At 30.9% G+C, this 26,123-nt stretch overlaps 1 protein-coding gene across 1 annotated transcript in view; it reads left to right on the top strand.

Annotated features, from left to right (window-relative positions):
* Nucleotides 1-25,374, top strand: part of C1GalTA (Glycoprotein-N-acetylgalactosamine 3-beta-galactosyltransferase 1) — a 78,665-nt gene extending 53,291 nt beyond the window's left edge. Inside the window, exons 3-5 of the mRNA XM_071183689.2 lie at nt 8,815-9,130; nt 18,099-18,456; nt 23,433-25,374. Coding sequence (XP_071039790.1) covers nt 8,815-9,130; nt 18,099-18,456; nt 23,433-23,672 — 914 coding nt within the window. The 3' untranslated portion in view covers nt 23,673-25,374. The remainder of the gene's footprint in view (nt 1-8,814; nt 9,131-18,098; nt 18,457-23,432) is intronic.
* The last annotated feature ends 749 nt before the right edge of the window (nt 25,375-26,123 follow it).

Genomic DNA, 26,123 nt, shown 5'->3' with positions numbered 1-26,123 from the left:
ACAAAACAGTTGATATATAATTAACTACAATCACTTAGCTTTCATGTTAATTAGCAAATCCTAGTCCTACAATCCTACAATCTCATTAAGGGCTTGGTAAATTTTAAATATTTCTGAAGAAAAAATACTGATAAAACATGGGCTTTTGAGGAAAAACCTCAAGTGGTCTAAGCTATGAAAAAAAAAGCTTGGAACTAGCCCATGTAAATAGTGCAATGTAGTTGCTCTATTCCGTTTACTGTCAAGATTCTGCCGCGCTTTATTTTTATTTATTTTTTTAAGATAAAAACTGATAGCAACTTAATTATTGCATTTTTTTTTTTTCATTAAACAAAGATTTTGTTGTTTCCCAAAATATATTAACAGTAAGTAGTTATAGTTTGATCTAACTTTATACTTTTGCTAATTTTTTTTTTAACTTAAGTAGTAATCACAGAAGAAATTATCTTACTTAAGATTTAAGCTCTAATTTCTTACAACTTTTTTTAAAAAAAAAAGGTATTTCTTACATCACTACAAATGGTTGCAAGAACAAGACTCTAAGGATTTCTTTATGTAATTGTGTTCTGCAATATTTTTGTAAAAACAATAATGTATTTCTTTTTTTTTTCTTATACAGTCGAACTCGTTTATAACGAGCTCGGATTTAACGAGAACTCGGATTTACCGAGGAGAATATTTGGTTGGATCAATGTTAAGTCTATGGAACAGAAGTCGCTTTTAACGAGCAATACCCGGTTTTAGCGAGCAATATTTTTCTGTCTTGCAATCTTTTTTTCAAATTGATAAGAAATGCACTCGAAATAAAAAGAAACGGCGAACTGAAACTTCAAAGTAAGCTAACAAACTACTATTTTAAATATGTAGATTAATGAAAAAAATATATGCTTTGGTAAGAATCTTTTCCTTTATTTTTCTTTCCGTTTATTGCTTCTTTCCTTTAAGACTGTAGCGCAACTAGAAATTTTTTGCTGGTTGGGAGGGACAGTTGTCATTAAATTAAGAAAAGTATTTTATTAAATTAATTAAAGTAAGTAAGTATTAATTAAATTTTATGTAAACTCAATAATTTGACCTCTCGACCCCCCCCCCCTCTTCTGGTTGCACGCCTGCCTTAAGGACCCGTTTATTACGAGCACTCGGATTTAACGAGTACATGTTACGGTCCCTTTGTGCTCGTTATAAACGAGTTCGACTGTAACATAGTTTTAAGCTTACTATTTAGAAATTCAATTTTGCGTTTCCAATAAATTCATTCTATTCTATTTCATTCTACTTTGCTTTTAGGTTTTTTAATTTTTTCTAATGAAAAAGTAATTTCGTGCAGATTTTTTAACTTGACAGTTGTTTTCGTAACTTTTAATATTCTTACACAAAATTGTGCTCCTTCTATTAATGAGTTAAATACTCATTAGAACTGAAGATTTACGAAAAGTGTTCAATTTTTATGTTTTATTTATTATAGATGATATTTCTTTTTATGGAATGTTGTTGATTTAAAAGAAAGTCATGATCGTTTTATATTTATGATCTGTAGATTCAGACTTTGTTTATTTTCTCTCTCTATTTTTATTATGCTGCAAGGCAGTTAAAAGTTATGGCTTTTGTGAAGGAATAGAATCTCAGCTATAAATTTAAAAGTTATCGTCTTTACAACACTTAGAAAAGTAATAAGTTATTCTCCCTTCAAATATTGATGTTTGTCTATTCTATATTCTAAGATTTACTGATGTAGTTGAAATGTTCCACTCCGACCCTCTTGATGACTCTGAAGGTCTGGTTTCTTAGGACTAGCGCTTTATCTGGGCGTCAGCGAGACGTCAACGTCCCGCTGACGCCAACAAAATACTGGTTTGTTAGCTCAAGGCCTGGTTTCTTAGAACTAGCGCCTTATTTGGGCGTCAGCGGAAAGTTGATGTAGAGCTGACGCCAAAAAAATACTTTTTTGTTAGCTCAGCGTGAGCAGTCCGTCCAACGCAGACATTATCTCTCATTGCGCATGCGTTAATAACGTAAACAAATATTTATTTTGTTTTTGTCGACCAGTGTTTTAGAGAACAAATAATGACTTTGTCCAAGAAAAAACACATTATAGCTGAGCTAAATGAAGAGTGCTATGATTAATGAAGAAGCTATGTTTAATGTCAAAATCAGAATCTTGGCTGATTTCAATGTGCTGTTGGATGTTGTCCGCCATTGCTTCTGTGGTTAACGTCACGTTGTAATCCAACTGCAGTAGATTTGGACGGCAATTGTAGTTCAAGATGAGCGTTCGATGACGTATACTATCAAACTCACAAATGGACCAATCAGAGGTTAGCGCTGATTTCCAGCTGACGGCGTCCTGTCCTAAGAAACCAGGCCTTGAGACTCCACCTTTATTAAGTTTCACCTAATCCTCGAGAACAAAAAATACATTGGGATGGGGTTTTCTACACTAAGGGGGGGGGGACACTGCAAGCCCTTGACTGCCTATTCTTACGGGTTACTGTTTCCGGTGCATTTTGCAGCCATTTCGCTCCCAACGTGACCATTGGCGCTTTCAGACTATCTTGAATAGTATTTCTTGTATGCGTGTATTTGTTACCTGGTTTATTATTTGTGTTTAAAAAAAGTATATCGTTATAAGAATCGCCATTTTGAAATAAAAATTCGTTATAAAACAATTCTTACCTTGTCAACAGTATACCAACTTCGAAATTTAAACTTAAATGATAATTTGTTATCTCGCAGCACGAACAATATGCTAACACTAACGTATGGTAGTGCCCCTTGTAACAAGAACAAACAGTAATAAACGTGTAAAAAGAGGCCAATTCGGGGCTGCCAAAGAGGCGAGTACTTTCTAAATCTAGCAACCATGCCTCTTTTTTTTAACAATACGTCTATAAATAACGAAAGCAAATTTCCACTTCAAACTCACCAGAATTAATTAATATCATCAAAATCTTATGAAATACAGCTGAGAAATTATATAATTTATTTCTGTCATTAAATTATCTGTTTGAAAATATCGCCTCGCAGAATAAGCAAAGCAGCGGTATACTTTCTAACCGGAAGTAAAGCATGTCAAGAGCTCGAGACTGTTTTTGTTTGCATAAGGAAAACACCATCCATATATAATAACTGAATAAATAAAAAAATTTTATACTGTAAATATTAATTTTGTATCCACGATTAGTGTTAAATGTATTTACATTTCATAACAGAACAGTTGAAGAAATAAACTTCAGAAAATATTGAAATTGTATAAAAAAAACATTCTAAGAAAAAGTTAGATATCACGCGCGAATTTTTTTATTAAGAAGAAGATTCTTGAGGAATATTCTGCAAACTATGACAAATGATGCATATATTTTTTGTTATTAAACTTTTCAAATGTAGGTTTTGGGGCCGGGATAGCCTAGTCGGTAGGGAGCTGGGCCCATATCCAAGAGGTCGTGGGTTCGATCCTCGCCGACCGAAGACTCCCCGTGTAGTAAATGGTGACTGATGCACGTTAAATCTGTCGAGTCTCAAAGTCCTCCATGTTCCCACAACAAATCAATACCTCTGGGGGTACTGATCCAGGAGTTTCCTTGTCTTCTGGATTGGTTCAAAATTACAAGGCTACGGAGTTGAACGTAAGTAGTCGTAAACCCATGAAATTGGGTCGGCTGTTCAACGATGGTTATAAAATAAAATAAAATGTAGGTTTTGGAAATAATGTACCTTTTCTTCAAACAGGGGCTCAAGAAACATTCAGATCTGGCAAGTTATATTTTAAAAAAATTGTAACATAATTCATTTAAATAACATCTTTCTTCATAATTCGCAGGCAAGAAACTTCCATTTTTCTAAAAACAAGTTTAGGTATTACAAAGATTGTCAGGATATATACCCGATTTAAGTTTAATTTCTTTTCCTGTTATTTTAAGGACACGTGAATTATTTTCTTTCTTTTAACAGTGATATGATTAAACTAACTAATGTAACGATATTCAAAACATTTAAAAATAATATTAATCCCCTAGATAAGTGAATTATTCAAGCCATTATTTAATAAAATGTATGTTTCAATGAGAAATATCACAATGAATGTTCATTTCAAGGGATTATTGTACTACTAAATAGTCGAGAAAAAAAATTTTCTATGAAAATTGCGTTTATAAGCAGCATAGTTTCAAACACTTTTTTCATCCCATGACTTGTAACAACGTGTTTTTCCCCTTTTTGCAAATATGTTTATTTGTAGACGCAATTTAAATGAGAATGTTAATCGACATAACCTTTTCCATGTTGTGTATCGCATCATCTATTGATGGGTCTGCTCTTGAAAGTAATACCACACTTCCTTTTGACCTTTAGCCATTCTGCTATTAATGGAAAAAAGAAACATCCTAGTAACACACCAAGGGCGTTGCGGAATTCGATATCGGGCACAATGACCACTCATAAATACTAGACATCGTATGTGTCAGGGTTTCAATAGGGGAGAGAAAAAATATATATCCGTCGCTTCTTACAATGGGACATTATTAAAATTGGGAGTTTTGCCGCAAAAGGTGGCCGATTTGTCTAACAATGATGGGAGAGTGGACGCGTATGGAAATGGCATTTTGTCTGTTGGACAAAACAGAAGAAATGATATCATAGCTGAATGGAGCTTTTATAAATGTTACTATTCAAGGATAGACTCTTCCGTAGATTTCGAAATAGTTCGAGGATTTATTTTTAGATGCCATAATTTTCGGTGACTTTAGGTGGATCATTTGTGATTGAATTATAGTACCTATGAAAAATTGTTATTTGCGAGAAACATCTTTCAATGAAGAAGTTTTAAAGAATAGGAATGAAGATTTTTTATTGAAATTTTTTTTAATTAGCGAGAGCGGTTCCCAACCCGACAGCTGCGACTCAAAAGTGGGCCGTCGGCGGCTTGGCATCGGGCAGTGGACACTGGTCGAAACTCTAAGCCAAGATAAATCTTGAGGTCCAATACCAGTCACTATACCTAGTGAAATGTAGCATCGCTCAATATTTTATTAATTCTTCTTCTACATAATCTTTAAATATGTGCTCAATATATACAATATAAATTCGTTACATTAGGTGTCTATTTTTTTTATTATGTGTTTTGCTTGAATATTTAGTAGTTATTAGGACTTATTTTTCTCTCTCACATAATTGGTGGTTTGCGTAATTAAAAAGATATGGAACTGCTGATTTTCGCAATTACTTCGAGAAATTTGACTGAGTATGCAACAGAAATAAAAGTAACATCAAGTATCCGAATTTCGACGAATATTTTGCTATCGTAACCGATAATTAAATATTTCAGCTACTCCATTATTATTCTACCTTCTCCCCGAAATTTTTAATTAAAAAAAGTATATTTTCGATGTCTGTTTTCGTAAATTAAATTATCATGATTGCATTTTAGTATGTAAAATTTCTATCATTACTTCAAACGTTATTCTGAGTATAATGTTTATTATTTTGCTAATATCATTTGCTATTCAAATAGAGTACGCATATATTTAATTTTAAAAAATTTAAGTTGTTTAACATTTAAGTTGTTGAAAATTCATTACTTTTAATGAATACTTATTTTAATGTTCTCCCTAAGTGTTATTAGAAGGGTGGCCCACTCTGCCTGCCCGTTTACTTAGGTAAATGAACCCTCCTTGCCCTTTTTGTAAGAATGTTGTCCCTTTTTTTTTAGAAATTTTTTTTTTCATTTTAAGAAAAGAAATTGCAGTTGAAGTAACCAAGAACTTCAGATTACCATAACTACTGCAAAAAGTTAAATGCAAACCCTTATATTGCACCCTGACTAATATTGAAAACTGAAGTGTAATTAATATGTGTATCATCCTGTTACTTAATTTTAGTTTAAATTGTAATCTGCTACATATTTACTGGAGGATAATTGTTGGTAAACTGTGCACAATTACTTGTTAATTGAAGTGAGAATCTGTATAAAGAAGTTTGAACAATTACATTTTGAAAACTTAGAGTGAGAAAGTTTAGATATAATTGCAGTAAGCTTCATGTTGCGCAAAATTTTTAATCGCTTGTTTTGTGCAAAATTTAACATCACAAATCATTCTTCAAATTCTACTCAATGCACTAGCGTTGGTGTGATTTAAATTAACTGAGATTTTTTCCATCTATTCTTTAAACAAACTGATTTTTTTTTTTTTTAAATTATAAACTTTTTTAAAAAATATATTTTGGTCAGTATAATAAATAAATATATTCTTTAGAGTGTGATTTTTTTAAGTCTGATGTCAGTAATAAGGAATATTTTTTTAAAGAAATAATGAATGTAAATTATTATATTTGCATGCATATCCCTTTCACTATTTTATTAAAAAAAACATTGATTTTTTTTGTAAAAAAAACAGTAATTTTTTTTAAATATTCAAGTGATTTTTTTTAAAAATACATTATTTAGGGGGGTGATTTTTTTAAAAGTCTTATTTCATCGATAATGAAGATTTCATACTAAGAAATAATTCGCCTGTATATTATTATATTTCAAAATAGACTGAAAATAAAAAATGAAGACTAAACATATGGATAAGAGTGACATGAAACTTTTAGATTATACTATTTCACTGTGTGCAGGGCCGTCTTAACAGCATGCAGGGCCCCGGGCAAAGAAATGTTTTTGGCCATTATAGCATGTCACACTGCTTAAAATCGAACTAAAATCATTTGATTTAATAAATGTATTTAAATTTGGTTTCAGTAGACCCAAAAAACCTGAATTCACATAAAAATTTCATTGGAATATAAAGAAATAGATTTCGGTTGCCTTTTTAAGATTCCCAGGTGATAAACTATTCAAATTATTGTTGTTTGCCAACATAATCAATCACTATTTGTTGAAAGAAAAACTAACTACACACTTTATACATTATAATATATTTATTTTAAAAAATATGTAAGGTAATTTTGTTTAGTCTTAGTTTTTTTTAAATACAATTTATAAAAGTAAGATTTTCAAGGGCCCCCTGAGTGCCTGGGGCCCTCGGGCACTGCCCGGGAGTGCCCATGCGCAAAGACGGTACTGACATTGTGCCAAATAATTTTCTGGCAAAAATCGTATTTCAATTATATCCATTTAAATGCAATGCTTTTAAAACTTATTAAATATGTATTTTGAGTGTATCAAAACTTGTTCTTCACAGAATAACTTAAAATAATTTTCCTTTCAGTTATTTTTTCTGGTTCAAACTAATAATTTACTCTTCATTAGATATCTAATTGACAAATAGTCTCCCAGCCTTCAAAATTCATTAGTAAGAAACATATAACTGTATTTTATTTATTCAATGATATTTTTAACCATTTTAGTAAGAAATTTTAACTATAATATTGTTTTCAAAAAATTTTTAAAAAGTCTGAATTAAATGAAAAGAAATCTGATTTTATATAAAATAAAACCGATTTTTTTTTTTTTCAAAGTTTAAAATCTTAATTTTTCCTAACCCTGAAAAATACAAAATACTACTGAACAAATACTTTACTCCCTTATCATTTACTCCTTTTTATTTTAAATCATTGATATTTTCAACCTAGAAAGTGCTTTTTCTAGGAAAAGTTCTCTTAGAATCCAAACTATCTCTTATAATTTTTTTAAAAAACTTTTATGCATGTTTTATTAGTAGTTTGAGTTTCTAAGTTGAATAAAATTTGAAAGCCAATTTTAAAACCTCTTCTACATAGTGAGGCTTCTAACTTCCAAGACTGTTATAATAAATCCTTAAAATATTATGTAAATTACATATCCATTTATGTTTCATTACGTATTCCAACTGCCACAATGAATTTGTACTGTAAAAGATTCTTTTACCAAAAATCTGTTGTAAAAATTTCAGAAACAACTTTAAATACCCTCTTTCAGAATGTGTTTCAATTCTGATGTCATTGATGTCTTCGACATCTTTAATCCTTTTCTTTAAGCCAATTTTTTAGTTTTGGAAACAAGAAAAAGTCTGCACATTATTTGTTTGAAGAGTATGATGGATGTATAGTATGAGTAAAGAAGAGTATGGTAATATTTAATCAACCTTTGAAACTACATCCGATAAATTTGATAAAGGAACAAGGTTTTTGCTAAAGATGTTAAAAATGCCCTGACATCAGAATTGAAGAAAATTCTAAAAGTAGTTTCAGAGACTTTTACAACCAAGTAAAAAAGTGCATTGCTGGAAGTGTCGTTGAGTTCTCCTTAATTTTATGAAAATACTATCAGCTAAGTTTAATATTAATTGTAATACAATAATACAGTACAGAACCCGTTATCCGGAAATCAGAAAACCGGAAAACCAAAAAACCGGAACGAAATACGACAAATTTTCCCGCTATTTTACAAAAAAAAAAAATTTTTTTTCCTCATAAGATTTTAGGATTTTTCGTTCTTTTTTTAAAGATGTTTACCTTACCATCATTTTGGTAATAATCATTAGTGTATTACTTCATCGTTTTTTCTTCTTTTTAAAATTATTTCCAATTTTTTTTTTTTGTTGGGTTTAACAATAAAAAAACGGCTTTTTGCAGCGATTCAGAAAACCGGAAAAATCAGTTATCCGGAATATCGATGGTCCCGATCGTTCCGGATAATCGGTTCCCTACTGTAGTATGCAATAATCATTAAATTTAACGTGAGAACTGGGCCATAATGCCACATAAGGGTTTATTTCAAACTTATAACTTGATTATTTGACAATAATGTATTTCTTATAAAATAAAATTTATCTAGATCAGTTCTTAAAATTAAAGCCACACCTTGTGCATTGGTAGTGAAAAGTTTTATATTTGCAGGAGAGGCGGCAGAAGCAGAGAGACTTGCTCGGAAAGTTCGAGTTCTGTGTTGGGTGATGACAGGTCCAGATAACCATGAACGTAAAGCTAAACATGTGAAGGCTACATGGGGACAACGTTGCAACATCCTCCTGTTCATGAGCTCAAAAGAGGATCCCTATTTGCCTGCGATAGCGCTGGACGTAAAGGAGGGCAGGGATCACCTATGGGCAAAAACTAAAAAAGCATTCACGTATGTCCACGACAAATACATTGATGAAGCTGATTGGTTTATGAAAGCAGATGATGACACTTATGTTGTCGTTGAAAATTTAAGGTGAAGTGATGCATGTTTTTATTTATATTTATATTTGGCACTGAAGTGTGCAAAGGTTTATCATCCACTACTTACAAGAAATATAAGTTTTAAGTCCAGTATGAGATGGGCTGCCAAAATTATTTTTTAAAAATATTTATGATAAATTAATTAGACCTGGTTAGAAATTTTTTCTTAATTTTAAATTCTTCTTGATGTTTAAATTAGTGTAAATAGAGTAATTCTTAAAAATTGAAATAGATTGTAGTTCTATAAAAATTTTATTAAGGAAATAAATTTCTTACATTTGTGATTTGTTATAAATAAAATAAAGATTGTTCCTAGTTAATTACAAAGCAAATAAGCCAATTTATTAAATTGAGTTCCATTTAATCAATTATGGTATCAATGAAATTCAGTATAGAAACATCTAAACTTTACTAATTTTAGAATCAGGCTGATCTCTAAGAACTAGACTGAATACTAAGCACCAGACTGATCTCTAAGAAAGTATCTCATCAGTCATGGATTGAAAGCTTTTCATTTTCTCATTTTTGGAATAGTGTTAATGTATGTTATTAAAAATATTTTTGTGCTACATGGATATTTTGTTCTGATTATTATTATTTTTTTGGGTCAAAGACATTACACTGTGGCAACCCATATAGCACAAAATCGTGAAGTGAATGTCTGTTGGCTGTCATTGGAAACATCCACTATAACCCTTGTGCATGTCTTGTGGTTGTCCATTACACAGCCTGTGGAAGTTCTTCTGCCTTCTAACAGTTGACAGCCAAAATTTAGTTGTTGATTTTTAGATGTAATGATGTATGCACAATTTGAAAAGTCTGTGATCGACTTTGTTAGGCTTAACTAATGTAATTATAACAAAATTCAAACATAAGCATGATGTAGAAATGCCTAAGAACTGGCCTAGAACTGGTCATTATAACAATACGGTCAAAGAAATAGAAAATTTTCTGGGTCATAATCAAAGCACAGTCTTTATCATTAGGAAAATATTTACCCCCAGACTTTAAAATAACAAGTTACAAAAGAATTAACAACTTCTGAAACTTTTAAATATTATTCTAATAATGATATCTAATGGAATGCAAGCCTATTATTGGATTATCAACCATAAGGAGACATTTCCCTAGATGTTTAATAGTGGTCATTTCGTAGATGCCCAGCCACATCTATGGTGTGCCTATTATATCTATAAGATGTTTGTACTAAAACCACTACAGATCATCTGTGATTAATCCACTGGACTATGTGGTAGAAATCTTGATGACTAATGGACGACTTGTGCTATATGGTAGTGTTGTAGGATGTTTTTGGTTGCAATTATTGTGAATGCCAATGTCTTATCGTTTTATATGGCTCTATCAGATACTAAGAACTAATGCACTAGCTCTAACTTTTATGAAGTAACTATGAAGATTAAATCAGAAGTCAAATTTAGTTTGCTCTAACTTAATGCCAAATCTTGCCATTTATAGATTTGTGTTCAAACTTAGTATGGAAATTTGATAGGCAATATCTGTTTCACTATGAACATTTTAGATTTTTTTGAAGACATATTTTTGGAGCCTACCTAAATGAAAAAGTGTTGTTAAAAATATTACACTTATTTTCTAAGCTGTTTAGTTTTTTAAGCATAAAAAGCAACAAGTTTTAATTTACCAAATTGCAAATTTTGGTATTTTGTTAACCTGTTTGTTGCTTTTTAAGTAGACTTAAGAGTTGATGAGAAATGGCATATTAGCTACATGTTACAATTTTATATTTTGAAACAGTTGACTGGAGCTGAAATTGTAAACAAAATAACAAAAATTTTTAATAAATTATTGGGTATCAGGATTGTATAGTTGTAAATTGTAAAACGACGGACCAGGTAAAATTAATTACCAAAATAAAAAAAGAGAAAGAAAACAAATATATATTGTAAAATTTAAACCCTGACAAATTAAGAATCTTAAGAACATTTTATTCTGCAAATAATATATTGAACAATTAACGATACTGGATATTAATTGATTTCACAAAATATAAACTTGAATTGAAATTTTTAACAGTAAACAAGTTGAAAATAAGATAGCAGCAAATTATTTAGTTAATTAAACATGAAAACGATTTCAGACAGTTCAGCACAACTAATGACAACAAAACATAAAAACGACTCACCTCGTAAATTAATATAGCTAATAGCTATCGATAAATAACAATTTTGAATGTATCATCGTAATATCTTTGGGAGCTGGTCCCGAAAAGAAAATTATAACCATCTACAACACATCGAATTCGTATATATTATTTGCTCCGTGACGAAAAACAAAGTAAAAGTAAAGGTTCGAAAATGAAACTTACTACTGCGCAGGCTCAAACAAAAATTGTGCTGACATCTCTGAATTTGAATTAAACAAAATAAAATGATATATGATGAATTGATGCTGCTAGCGTTTAAAGTTACATTTAAGAAATAAAAAATACTATATTCAGATTGAAAATTAAATAGCAATGAATAATAAATTTTTTAAAACTAAACATCCTGCCGGCCAAGGCGGTGGAGGAGTCAGTTCTTGGGTAATGGGCAGATTTTTGTAATGGGTCTGGTGAATTGTCCATTGGAAGTCTTGACTTCTACGACCCGAACCAGTCCGTCACTGCCAGGACAAGTCCTTAATATTCGGGCTGAAGTCCATTTTAAAGGTGTGGAGATCGAGTCAGTTTTTAAGAGAACTAAGTCCCCAACGGCAACATTCGTTGATGTACCAGTCCACTTAGATTTAGTTTGTAGAGTTTGGAGATAATCTTTACTCCATTTGTTCCAAAATTGAGCACGAAGTTTTTGAATTAAAAACCATCTAGACTTGAGACACATGGATGGTGATGGGTCTCTCTCAGGCAATGAAAGAAGTGGAGCACCCACAATAAAATGTCCAGGGGTAAGAGCCTCTAGATCACTTATTTCTGAGGTTAAGGGACATAACGGTCGAGAATTGAGGCAAGCCTCAATTTGGCACAAGAGCGTAGCCAGTTCTTCGAAATTTAATATAGCTGAGCCGCATACTTTTAGCAGATGTCTCTTGGTTGATTTAATATTAGACTCCCAGAGTCCGCCAAAATGAGGTGTTGCAGGAGGAATAAAGTGCCAAGAGATTTGAAGATTGCTGGAAAAATCTTGAACTGAATTGTCTCGAACAATTTTGTACAGAGACTTCAAATAGTTACTGGCTCCTTTAAAATTTGTGGCATTATCACTGTATACATCAGATGGCAACCCTCGTCTAGCAATAAATCGACGAAAGGATGCTAGGAAGGTTTCTGTTGACAAATCAGAGACAAGTTCCAAGTGGACAGCCTTCGTAGCAAAACAAATGAAAAGTGCAATGTACGACTTTAAGGTGACTTTAGATCTTGGTAAATTTGGTTTGGTTGAAATTGGACCTGCAAAGTCCAACCCAACACGTTGGAAAGGTTTAGATGGAATAACTCGATCACGTGGCAAATCGGCCATGAGCTGGCTTGAAGAAACAGCATTTACCTTTAAACAAGTTATACAGCCTCTGAGGATCTTTCTTACTGTGTTTCTCCCAGCTGGAAACCAAAATTTTTGCCGAATTAAAGATAAAACTACAGAAATGCCAGAATGTAACGAAAGCTTATGATAATATTCTATAATAAGCGTGACAAAATGATGACTTTTCGGCAAAAGAATAGGATGTTTAGCCGACAGTGGCAGATTTGAATTTTTGAGTCTCCCACCAATTCTTAAGACCTTGTCAGAATCTAGAAAAGGTGAAAGGGTTATTATTTTAGAGTTTCTTGGAACACAGCCTTTAGTTTTGATTGACTTAATTTCAGCACTGAATTCCACCCTTTGAATTTCTTTAATAATTGCGATAAGAGCATTATCCAGTTCACAAACCTGAAGGTAACCGTTTATCCGATTTTCCGAATTTCTCGAGTTGAACACGAATCTTTTACACCAAGCAATCACTCTTATTAATTTGCTGAATGATGAATATTTTTGAGTTAACTCTTGCATCGAATTACTTTCAACTGCTGAGGCATGTATTAAAGTGTCAGGGTTGGAAGTGTGAACAGAGTTTGGTTTAACCTCTTCAGTGAATGCTGATTTTGCATTAGATAGCCACTCCGGGCCCTGCCACCAAAGTTCCAAGTCCATAAGCTTCTTTGGAAAAATTCCTCGAGTGGCGCAGTCGGCAGGATTGGTAATACCAGCCACATGGTTCCAGTCGCCAATATTAGTAAGTGATGTTATGGCTGCAACTCTATTTTTTACGAACTGATCCTTTAAAGAGTCTGATCGAATCCAACTCAGAACGATTTCTGAATCCGACCATAAGAACACTTGCTTCCAAAATTGATCTATCGAAATTTGAAGATTACTATACAATTTTGCTAGCAAATGAGCTGCACACAGTTCGAGGCGAGGTAGTGATACTGTTTTCAAAGGGGCGACCCTGGTTTTTGCTGCCACTATGTTCACTGAAGCTCTATTTTCGTTGTCCACTACTTTCAAATAAAAAACAGCTGAATATGCTTTGAGTGAGGCGTCGCAAAATCCGTGTAACTGGGCATCAATGATTATATTATTTATGGAGATCAGTCTTCTTTGAATTGCTATTTCCTTTAGAGCTTGTTTTTCAGCCTGGAAGGTTTTCCAGACACATAAGAGTTCTTCGGTTAAAGGTTCGTCCCAAGTTAATTTATTTTTCCATAGGCTTTGCATCAAAATTTTTAAGATGATTGTGGCAGGTGAAAGAAAGCCCAGGGGATCAAAAATCCTAGCTATGACAGAAAGCAGTTCTCTTTTTGAGGTAACTATCTCTGGAAATGAAATGTTCACCTGAAAAGTATCTTGTTGTGTATTCCAATACAGTCCTAAGACCTTCTGACATCGATTTTCTTCTATAGTAACATTGTGCTGCTGTGCAAGAGAGTCTTTGGAAAGATCTGATAGAACCTCTGGACAGTTAGACGACCATTTTCTGAGATTGAAACCTCCTCGTTGCAAAAGTGATTTTAAGTTTGAAACTAGATTTTTGGCATTGGGGATGGAATCTGTACCTGATAACAGATCATCAACATAAAATTCTTCCTTAAGAACTCTTGAAGCATCAGGAAAAGCTTTCTCTTCGTCCTTAGCGAGTTGTTGAAGTGTTTTTACAGCAAGATAGGGAGCACAGGCTGTTCCATAGGTGACAGTTAATAATCTGTATATCTGGATTTCTTCTTCAGGTTTGAACCTCCAGAGTATTCGTTGGTAATCAGCATCCTCTTCATGAATACGAATTTGGCGAAACATTTTCTCGATGTCAGCAGTAAATGCAACTTTGAAAGTTCTAAATTTTAGTAATAGAGAAAATAATTCGGGCTGCAAACGAGGACCTGCATGCAATGCATTGTTGAGAGAATTCCCTGAAGAATCCTTAGCTGACGCATCGAAGACCACTCTTAGTTTGGTTGTGTTGCTGTCTTCTTTAATAACGAAATGATGAGGTAGATAAAATGTTGATTCCTTAATCAGTTCGTCGGAAGGAACTCTTTCCATATGACCTAATTGAAGATATTCCGACATGAAAGTTGTGTACTGATGTTCAAGTTCATTATTCTTACTTAGTTTTCTTTCAATGTAGTTGAATCTTTTACTTGCTTGAGTAGCTGAGTCACCAAATTCTATAGAATGTTTGAAAGGTATTCTCACAATATACCGTCCAGATGGATCTCTAGCAACCGTTTTTTCGTAAAATGCTTCACAATCTATATCATTCTTTGATTTCAGTTCAGCTTGAGGTAAAGATTCGAGCTCCCAGAATTTTGCCAACTGACAATCCAAAGATGAGGTAAGATGACAGTTCACAAAGGAGTTTTCCTTATTGGAGTTTGAGAACACTCTTCCTGATAATAGCCAGCCTAGATGAGAATTGAGTGCAGCTGGAGTACCTTTCTTCCCTAAAATTGGTTCTCCAATTAGCAAGTCAGCGTATAAGTCGGCTCCTAACAGAATGTCTATTGGACCAGTTGCATGAAATGTTGGATCTGCAAGCATTAGACCATGCAGGTGTGGCCAGTTGCATGAAGAAAATGTGAAGTTCGGTAAATCACTTGTTATGCAGTCTACAATTAAAGCTTTACAGCAAAAAATGTTCTCATTAAAATGTGGAGAAAAGACCAAAGATACTTCAGATAAAGAAGATTTTACTAGCGTATTATTAATTCCTGAAATCGAATGATTTGTAACAGTCTTTGATAATTGCAGTCTTTTAACACAGTTTTTGCTCACTAGAGATTTTTGACTGCCGTTGTCAATCAGCGCTCGGCAATTAACGAAATGCCCCTCAGCATTTCTAACCTTTATTAAAGCTGTTGATAATAAAGTATGTTCCTCACTTTTAAAGTTTTGTTGACAAGTTGTGCTGAGCTGAATATTATCCCTAGCTTCAACTAAATTTTCAGATCTGGCTGCAGTATTAGCAAATGAATTTGAATTTTGCCTAACTGAATTGTAAACATTAGAATTTATAGGGTAAAATCGATGCAGTGAAGTGTGATGTCTTTTTTGACAAGATTTACAAGTAGAGTTCGAAGAACAAGAATTCGGAAAATGACCCTTCCTTAAACAATTAGCACAAATTTTGTGGCTTTTTATGAGATTCCACCTGTCATCGATGGTCATTTTACCATAAATAGGACATTTAAAAATTGGATGACTTTCACTGCATGTAAAACATGAATTTTCTTTTTTATTCAGAACAATATTGTTAACGAATGCTTTCTTAGGAATCGAATTTTGTTTTATTTCCGTTTGCATTCCATCTTTACAAGATAAACCTTTCGCCTGTTGTTCTAAAAATTTAGCCAAATCAGAAAATTTTGGAAAATCTTGATTTGTCAAACTTAGTTCCCATCTTTGCCTAAGTGTTTCGTCTAATTTACCCAAAATAAAATGAATTAAAATTAAATCGACAAACGAGTTTACTTCTAAACCTAAAGTTAATAAAATTCGCGTAACTTCGTTACAAGTGTCTAAAATTTCAAAAATAGACTTAGCTGAATTCGGTTTCATAGACTTCAATCGAAATAATTTGGAAATTTGAGCAAACGCTAATTCTCTTTTATTATCAAATCTTGAATTTAAAGTTTCCCAAGCATGCTTATAATTTTCTTCGGTAAGTGAAAAACCTGAAATTAATTTAAGAGCGGATCCCTTTACGCTTGCGTATAAATACTGAAATTTCTGAAGTTCCGTTAAATCAGAATTTTTATCGATAGACGTCAAAAATAATTCTTTAAATGACAACCATTTCTCGCTTTCACCAAAAAACGTTGGTAATTCAAATTTTGGGAGCCTTAAACAAGTTTGTGAAAGTTTCGATTTATTATCACTAACATTAGCGGCATTATTACTACATACTTCCGTTTTACTCTTTGAAAATTCACGAGCAATTTTGATTTTTAATAAATCAATTTTAGATGCGATTTCATCAAATTCATTTGAATTCGTTTCAAATTCATCTTCTTTACATTGTAACATAATATCGTTATGTATGCTGTTTAATTCAGACCAAATTTCGTTAATTTGTTCTTTAAATACTTCTAACTCTGCGACATCAATAGAAACAACATCAAATTTCGGATGAAGAATGTTTGAAATTCTAGTAATTTTCCCCTTTAACACACTACGCTTCTTTTTTAACATATCCATATCGAAATCGAAAATACGAAATGCTAATCAAAACAAACAAAAGACTCAGCGTCGTTTCCGGTACGAAATCAAAAGCACGAAAATGCAAATTCTCACGACAAAACAATAGCTCAGTGGCCGTCTCCCGTCTCGACGAGACCAAAAAATGAATAGTTGTAAATTGTAAAACGACGGACCAGGTAAAATTAATTACCAAAATAAAAAAAGAGAAAGAAAACAAATATATATTGTAAAATTTAAACCCTGACAAATTAAGAATCTTAAGAACATTTTATTCTGCAAATAATATATTGAACAATTAACGATACTGGATATTAATTGATTTCACAAAATATAAACTTGAATTGAAATTTTTAACAGTAAACAAGTTGAAAATAAGATAGCAGCAAATTATTTAGTTAATTAAACATGAAAACGATTTCAGACAGTTCAGCACAACTAATGACAACAAAACATAAAAACGACTCACCTCGTAAATTAATATAGCTAATAGCTATCGATAAATAACAATTTTGAATGTATCATCGTAATATCTTTGGGAGCTGGTCCCGAAAAGAAAATTATAACCATCTACAACACATCGAATTCGTATATATTATTTGCTCCGTGACGAAAAACAAAGTAAAAGTAAAGGTTCGAAAATGAAACTTACTACTGCGCAGGCTCAAACAAAAATTGTGCTGACATCTCTGAATTTGAATTAAACAAAATAAAATGATATATGATGAATTGATGCTGCTAGCGTTTAAAGTTACATTTAAGAAATAAAAAATACTATATTCAGATTGAAAATTAAATAGCAATGAATAATAAATTTTTTAAAACTAAACAAGGATAACAGGAAATTAAATTTATTCCTGTTTTGAATTTTTTTTTAAGTTCTCTTTAATGCCCTTTCTTCAACAGCATTGCTTTCTTTAAATCAATACAACTACAAATGAGGTATCTCAGCAATTTCACCTTCTATTTTTTTCAGACTTTGTTTGCAATACTATTTTATGAGTTTTTTTTTTTTAAGTATATGTAATGTCATTTACATTTTTCACAGCTTAGCTGATTCTGTTTCTTTGAATATTAAAATCATTTAGTGTTCCTCATATTTAGCAGATCAGTACATTTTGGGTTTTATTTTGTCTACGTTTGAATTTTAATTTGTAATAGTTCATTACTTAAAAAAATTCCATTGTTTTGTTTACAAACTTATTTGTATTCTCGCAAAATGTAGTTTTTATGACTTTTACATATTTTCAGATACATGCTCATGTCACACAATCCCAGTGAACCAGTTTATTTTGGTTGCCGATTTAAGCCTTACGTGAAGCAAGGCTACATGAGTGGTGGAGCAGGCTACGTTCTGAGCAAAGAGGCTGTCAAAAGATTTGTACAGAAGGGCATACCTGACGGAGAGAAGTGTCGTTCGGACGATGGTGGGGCTGAGGATGTGGAGATAGGAAAGTGCCTGGAAAGCATTGGCGTGAAAGCCGGTGACACTAGAGACAGTTTAGGCAGGGGAAGGTTTTTTCCCTTTGTTCCTGAACATCATCTCATTCCTGGTCATGTGCCAAAAGATTCCTGGTATTGGCAGTACATCTATTATGCATCTACAGAGGTACATATTCCCTTCAGGATTAAATATTTTCACTTTCACAAAGAAAAAATTAAAGTGTGATGTTTTTTTATTCATCTTAGGGAATTAATTATAATAAAAATACATAATGCAAATGATATACTTTTTGCAGTGTTCCAATACAACTATATTGCATAGATAAAATGTGGTAATTTTGCACTTGAAAAATGTAATAATCTTTTTGAAAAATATTTTTTTATAATATTATATTTGTTTTTGCTTGTTTTAAATTCTTTGCTATTTACAAGGAAAAGAAATTAACATAAGCTTCTAGCACTTTGTTGCAAAACCAGGGTGGCCACATACCTGGAAAACCTTGAAAACCTGGAATTATCAGGGAATTTTTTTTATACTGGAAAAATCAGGGAAATATGGATAAAAACCTGGAAATTTTAAAGAAAATCTGGAAATTTTTTCTTATATATTTTTTTAATTTCACTAATTTAAATTATTTGCTAATAATTTTCTTAAATTAAATTGTTTCATCCATTATACCCACATTTTTTAGACGGAAATGTATCTCCAAACAGTTAAAATATCATCAACTTACTTTGCTTTCGTCAAAATTTGCTCCATTATAACCCTGTTAAACTAGAATACAACATAAAATTCTCCCATGCAAATGTAGAAACCTTTGATCTCTATAAAGACTGTGCAATTTAGGAAAGGCAAAGATTATGGTGGATGTGGAAGACGGGGTTAGGATTCGGTTTTTAAATTCTGTCCGTGTTCACACAATGATTCAAGTTTGTTCGCAAAGTTGTTTTGAGAGTGGTATTTTTTTTCTATTTTGGCAAAATGTTTTTGTATTTTTAACTTTATTAAATTCTATAAAAATTTGTTGATTATAATTTAATAATAATAGATTTTATATTGCACTCTTTTTCTGAAAGCTTTTCAACTCCCATTCAAAGAAATCTGTAAATTATTTTTTCTCAGCAAACCAACCAATCACGCATTTTCCCCCATCACTAACAGCAATGTTTGTCAACAAATTGTTACAATTCTTGCATTAATGCTAATTTTTTCTATTTCATTTTAACCTTTTATAGTATATTTTTATTTTGAAAAAAGTTTTTTTTAGAACTAAGTATATATTAATATAAAATTTTACGGTTTTGTTGGTAAATATTAGTTTTTTGATTCAAAATTCGAATTGCATAGTTATCACAATATCGAAAGTTCGTAAATGTTGCTTGCATTCCAGAGATGATATTTCAAAACTATTCATCTTTTTACCTAAAAAAGCTGACAATGACTAAGGAATATATAGGAAACATATTAAATGATATATATACATAAAATATATATTTTTTTATTCATATGTGTTTATTCAGGAGCAGGAAAACGAAACTTAGTGTTTTAGTTCTGCACTGTACAAGATTCCAGTTGTTCAAATAAAAACAATTAACTATGCTAAACTAAAAAACTGTGTGTTTAGATTGGAATTCTTTAAATGTTTTAATTTCAAATAAGAAAAAAAATCAAAGTATGAATTTTAAGGAATTTTATTAATTTTTTTTCTTCTATAGAGTATAGAACTAAAAATTTGACAATTTTACATTTTTGACATTTATTTTTTTATACTGAATCTCTTAAAATAAAAATGCTATTTCAAAATACCATTATTTAAAAATTTGACTTGAGATATTGGTTTAAGGAAAATATAATCAGTGAATTTTATAAAAAGCACTGGTAAGATGAAATACAGTATAATGCAGTATACAGTACAGCTTTATATTGAATTATAATTACAGTGATTCACAAAAGTGTTGATACACTTTTGACTTTCAATGAAATAAGACTATCCATGAATTAAAATGAATGTTTCAGAATGTATATTTAATTATAAAAATTCTAATCTTAAGTTCTAATCTTAACAAAACTGAAATATTTTAAATGACAATATGAAATATTTTGAAAACAAAGGAAAAGTTTATTTTTAGGGAATCAATCATCAAAAAGTGACAAAAACTTTATCCCACAAAAGTCATCATACACTTTTAAAGAAAAAACTCAGTCTATTAGTAATCTAATTTTTCATTAAATTAACATTTAGTGGAGTTTCCTTTAGCATCTACAATAGCTTTTAAAGGTTGAAAATACGTGTAACTAATTTTTTATTTTTTTTTCGTCAGGTGAAATTCGTGCAGAATATGTTTTTAAAATTTTTACAGAAACTTTTACAACACTCAATTGCAAATTTATGAATTTTTCCACAAAATTTATAATTTTAATCTCTGATTTGAAGTCCTTCTTTTAAGCATTTTATCACATGTTGCACAGTTTAATTGAATACAGTAAACTAATTTAACATATTCATTACTGATTTACCTCTTATGAAGACAAATAATCAAATTTGGTCTATTTTATTATGACCACAAGTTATTTTTAAATGATAAAATAAAATATTACGGAGTTAACAAGCAAAAATTAAAATATAATTTTGCGATTATAGGTTTGATACTAAATTGCTAATAAAGAAATGAAAAATAATTAAATAAAAAAAGCAATTGACGATAATTTTAATTCTGAGATCCAAAACATTTAAATGTACGATGACTTTCGTGGGGTAACATTTTTGTTATTATTTGATTAAAAAATTAACTTTTGCTTTGTTTTTAAAATATTCCATGCAGTTTTGCTAAGAATAGATTATACATCTTATTATCAAATACCCATTGTGAAATATTCATTTTAATTATTGAATTTTTATTACCTATTTCAATATAAGTTATAAGTGAGTGAGCACTTTTGGGAGCCACTGTAATTATTAAAAATTATTGATATATAATCACCTGAAGCGGTTTTCTTTTCCTTAATGAAAATATATTAAACAATACTTATCCAATGTTTTATTGGTTATTCTGATTTTGTCATTTTGTAGGTACACTTTGAGCAAATACTACTTAAAGTAGCACATTAAATTCAATAAAAACAATTAAAATTATTCAATAAAAACAATAAAAACAATATATTCTGCAAGCTAAACATATTATTTTCTCCACGTCTTAATTTTTTAAAAATTAATGTTGTACCAGAACATTCAAAAATAATGAAAAAATATCTTGTAAGAAAATTAATTTTTTTTCAAGATATGTTTAAAAAAATGACATTTTGAATAAGATATTTTATAATACAGACACTTTTCTTGTACACATCCTACACTTTATAAGAAAAAAGGAAAAAAAACACAAACCTGGAAATTTTAAGATTTTTACCTGGAAAAATCAGGAAAATTTGAAATCTGATTTGAGTGGCCACCCTGAAAACATGACACACATTGAAACCAAGTGTGATATTATTGTTAAATATTTTACTGAATAAACAATTGCAAAATGATATAAAACAATGTAGCAATGTCCTAATTAATTTTTGCAGACCATGATTAAAGCTACAAAATCAGATATTAAAACCTACTTTCTCAGAATAAACATTCCTTTTTTGAATGTATTCAAATTCTTGACCCTTTATAATAGGAGAGAGAGGTAGCAGCAATCTGAAAAATAAGGTCCGAATAGCTATAAAAGTTTTGATCTCTTTAATGTTATTTTTACTTTTTATATTTCCTCTTTGTATCTCTTTATTTAATTGCATTAATCAATAATTTTTTATATGCATTTATAAAAGTTGCATAACCAAAGATGATTTCACCTGAAAAAATTAAACTTTCTTTTTAGAAAATTTTAAAGGTGAAACATTGCAATAAAGTAAATAAGGATTTTTATTAATAGTATGTAAATAAAGGATAAAGACCTATTTGCAAATTATGTACGCAACTTTTTTATCATAATAACCAGTGTACCTATCATATGACCACTTCTAAGTTTTAAAATATGTAGTCCAATGCCTTATGAGTTTGAGTAGGTTAGCAAATGCAGGCTTGTTGTATGCAAGACCAAATTGCGGAGCTTAGTTAACCACATTACAAAGACTGTGCTACAACAGCAAAGTGGCCAGACTTAAAACTTTCATTGTAAACACACAGTAATGCAAAAAAGAAAAAAACAAGTGAACAGGATAAAATAGAAAATTGTAGCAACCTGTTCCAAAATACAGATGTAGATTACTTTTCCCAGCAGCAGTTTGGTGATCTCTTAAAATGCTTTGTTTTTATTTTTGCACATCTCTTTGAGTACCGGCTTGGTATATTCACTCTTTTACTTGAGCTTTTGTTTCTTATGATGAATGCATGACCTAAGTGGCTTGGAATTCTCTTTAATGTTTTTTTTTTCTCCAATGCCCACTGGGGAATGACCTTTTGTCAATGCAGGCATCTGAAGAGCAGATTTGTTGGCCACTCTTTCAGGGGCACGCTATCTGGTGGGCCAACATTGGACAGATAGTACAGAGAATGATAGAACACCCATGCCTTGCAAGGGATTCGAACCTAGAACCTTTCTGATGCAAGGCCAGTTTCTTGATCCCTACACTGTCCGGTCGGCATCTTCTTTAATGTTATTGATTATGATTTCAAAGCTTTACAAGTTTGTAAATGGTTGGGAGGTGTAGTGCATAGACTACCTGTCCTTTTATCTAAATTGAGGTTGTGTAATGTGTGTGTGTGCAAGTGTTGCCTTCAGATTATCATTGATCTCAAATTGGTACTATTTGACCATTAGTGAGACATTATCAACCAAATTCTTTGTGAGCATGTCATATTGGGATCTAACTATCTTTATCTGTATAAATATTACCTTTAAGGGTTTCACTTGATTTGTATATGGTATGTGTTTGAAAGACTAGCAGAAAAAATCCAAAAATTCATAAAAATGTATACATTTTTTTTGAAATTACGCTTATTATTAAATCCATAAAAAATATAATTCTACTTACTTGGCTTCTTAAAGTGCTGAATTTGATTTATTTTTATAATTACATGCAAGTGATATTTTTGTGCATTGCTAAAATATTTTTTAAAATCATTGATTCCCTGTAATATAGTGTGTTCTTTTCAGGGTATGGAATGCTGTAGTGATACTGCTGTATCTTTCCACTATGTTAGTCCTAATATGATGTATGTCCTAGAGTATCTCATCTACCATCTTCGTCCTTATGGCATCAGTAGTCACATAGTAAAGATACCAGATGCTTCCCAGCAGCCTCCTTTTCCCTCAATAACTACTAACTCAACTGCTAGTCCAACAATAATTAAAGAGAATCAGACTGAGAAAAATTCTACCAAGAATTCTCCTTAATGCTTGTTTTAGGGTTTTTAAATTATGAACATTTTTAAAAAAAAAATATCTTTTGATTGAACATTATTGTGCACATGCTGCAGAAGTATTAATATGTATACACACTTCATAAAAAAAAAAATTATGACTCAAGATTCGCTGCCGGTGATACTGTGAACAGTATTTTTTTTAAAAATTGCATTAGTTTCTTCATTTTATCTTTTGTAGAATTTTTATATAATTTATGAAAATTAATATGTGATTTTTTTTTTTTACAATGAAAGAGATTTTTAAGTTTAAAAAATTGTAAGAATGTTTTAATTATTATTATTAGGCTCTGATGATTGTGAGACATTTTTATTAGTTTGCATAAAAATAAGATTAACTGAATATTGCAGTGATTAAAAAATATGTCATTATTGTCTGAACAATGTGTTGTCAGCTTGTGTTGATTTTTTACCTCATGCATAATTAGCTTGCAGCCTCATTTTCGACTTTATAGCAATACAAAAAATACAAATATTTATGATCAGAATATCAAATTTCCCTTTTACCAAAACTATTTTGAGAAGTATTTTTGATTGAGCTTTCCATTTTTATATGAACTTAAAAAATATAAAATTACAGAAAAATTAGTATAAAATTTTTCCAAAGTTTTATTTTATTGCATGGCCTATTTTAAGTAAAACTTTTTAAACAAAAGTCACGTCATATTGTCTATTTTGGTGCTACATTTTCTTTTTGGAATTTATTTAGTTCCATGAACAAAATTTGCTTATTTACTTTAAGATGTTTTTAAGCCTTTTAACACATGCATATACTAAATTTGCAATATTCTTGTTTAAGGTGTTATGTATTTCAATAAATTCAATTAAAAAAAAACGGAGAAAATTTGATAAAAAAGCAAACAAGACAAAAAATATGTTGATATTAGTTAAATATTAAACATTAATTTTTTGTGCATGAGTTTTTTTTCTTCTACTTTTAAGAAGCTCAAACATTTTACATAAAAAAATATGCTTAATAATGTTAACTTTTCAGTATTAATTTTTATTGATTATTCAATTATTTTGTTTCACATCTTGCTTGGTATTATATTCTTTCACTTTGAACATTGTTTAATTGTAGTATTTAAAAAAATTTTGTTCCTGAATCGTAACAACGTAAAACATTTTCTGCAACTTTCAGAAATTAGTTGGCTTAATTTGTTGATATCAATGAAGCAACGAACTATGTGTTATATATAATTGGATAAAAAATAATGGAATTTTTTTTTCTTTCTTTATTTTTTATATTGTATTGACGACCGAACACATTGTGAATCCAACGAACAAAAACATGTTTTGTTAGTATTATGGCGTTATAGGTACAAATCCCCTCTGATAATTGGCAGAACAAAGAGAGGTCACATGTCCATAGAACACTTCAGTTGAGACAGAATTCATCATATAGTTGCTGATTGAAGCATCCTTACTTTGACGTATTGTGGCAAAGCCTGTCGGAGAAAATCTAGATTACATTAAAAAACTCTAATGGATCGTATCTTTTAGAATGCTATCAGACAATAATAATGGCTCCAAAAACTTTCAACTGACCAATTATCAGACAGTGAAGATAGGGTCAGGTCTCATTCAGCTTACACTGTCAGCCATCCAATCAGTTTATTTTGACTCTTCTCCTCAGTATAAATAACCGATTCTGCACTATTACTAAAAAAAGAAAAGAGAAAGCAAAACGCCAGGAAATATTTCAACTACCACCTTTTTTTACATAAAGCCGATGCAGCGGCACATTTAAGAAAACTAAGTATTGAAACTCACATGAAAATTAAAATATATGCTAATTTCTAATTTGAGGTTATTGGTGATATCTCTGCTTTAAGTAAACTAGCAGAAAAGGTATAATCAAAAGATATCCTTACTATGAGAACATCGAATTCGAATTTTGACTGATTCGAATTAGCATCAGTCAAGCCACTCTTTTAAACTCTTGATTGACTGAACGTTACAATATATTTCGAAAGTATAGTGCCTGATCATGAAACAGAATAATCTCATACTGATTAAGTATTTACTTACCAGCAGAAATTTAATTTGAGAAGCAACATCAATCACACTAATAATCAGTTGCAAAAGAGTGTTTTTAATATTTTCATTTATAAACCTGGTTTGATACCTCAATTCCTTTTTCATCATAGTAAAGAATTGTAAGCATTTCCAAATAATTTTTCTTGTAACATTGGTAGACAATTGCACAATATTTCTGGCACTGATTGGAAAAAATGGTCTTGCGATTCAAGTTTTTATTTTTTCCTTTTTTGGTAATTTTTTTTTTTTTTTCGGATATCTTATCATTTATGATAAAAGTATCAATTTCGTTAATATATTTTAAAATCTGTCGAAAATTGCCACCTCCTTGTTGGCAAGAATCCTGCATGATTTTGGCATTGCCCTTGTATGACTTAAGTCAACG

The sequence above is a fragment of the Parasteatoda tepidariorum genome, chromosome 7 (genome assembly GCF_982258835.1).
Source record: "Parasteatoda tepidariorum strain Cologne lab strain chromosome 7, Ptep-v5.0, whole genome shotgun sequence".
NCBI classification, from domain to species: domain Eukaryota; kingdom Metazoa; phylum Arthropoda; class Arachnida; order Araneae; family Theridiidae; genus Parasteatoda; species Parasteatoda tepidariorum.
Note: the sequence above shows the minus strand (reverse complement) of the source record. Positions and strands in the feature narration are given on the sequence as shown.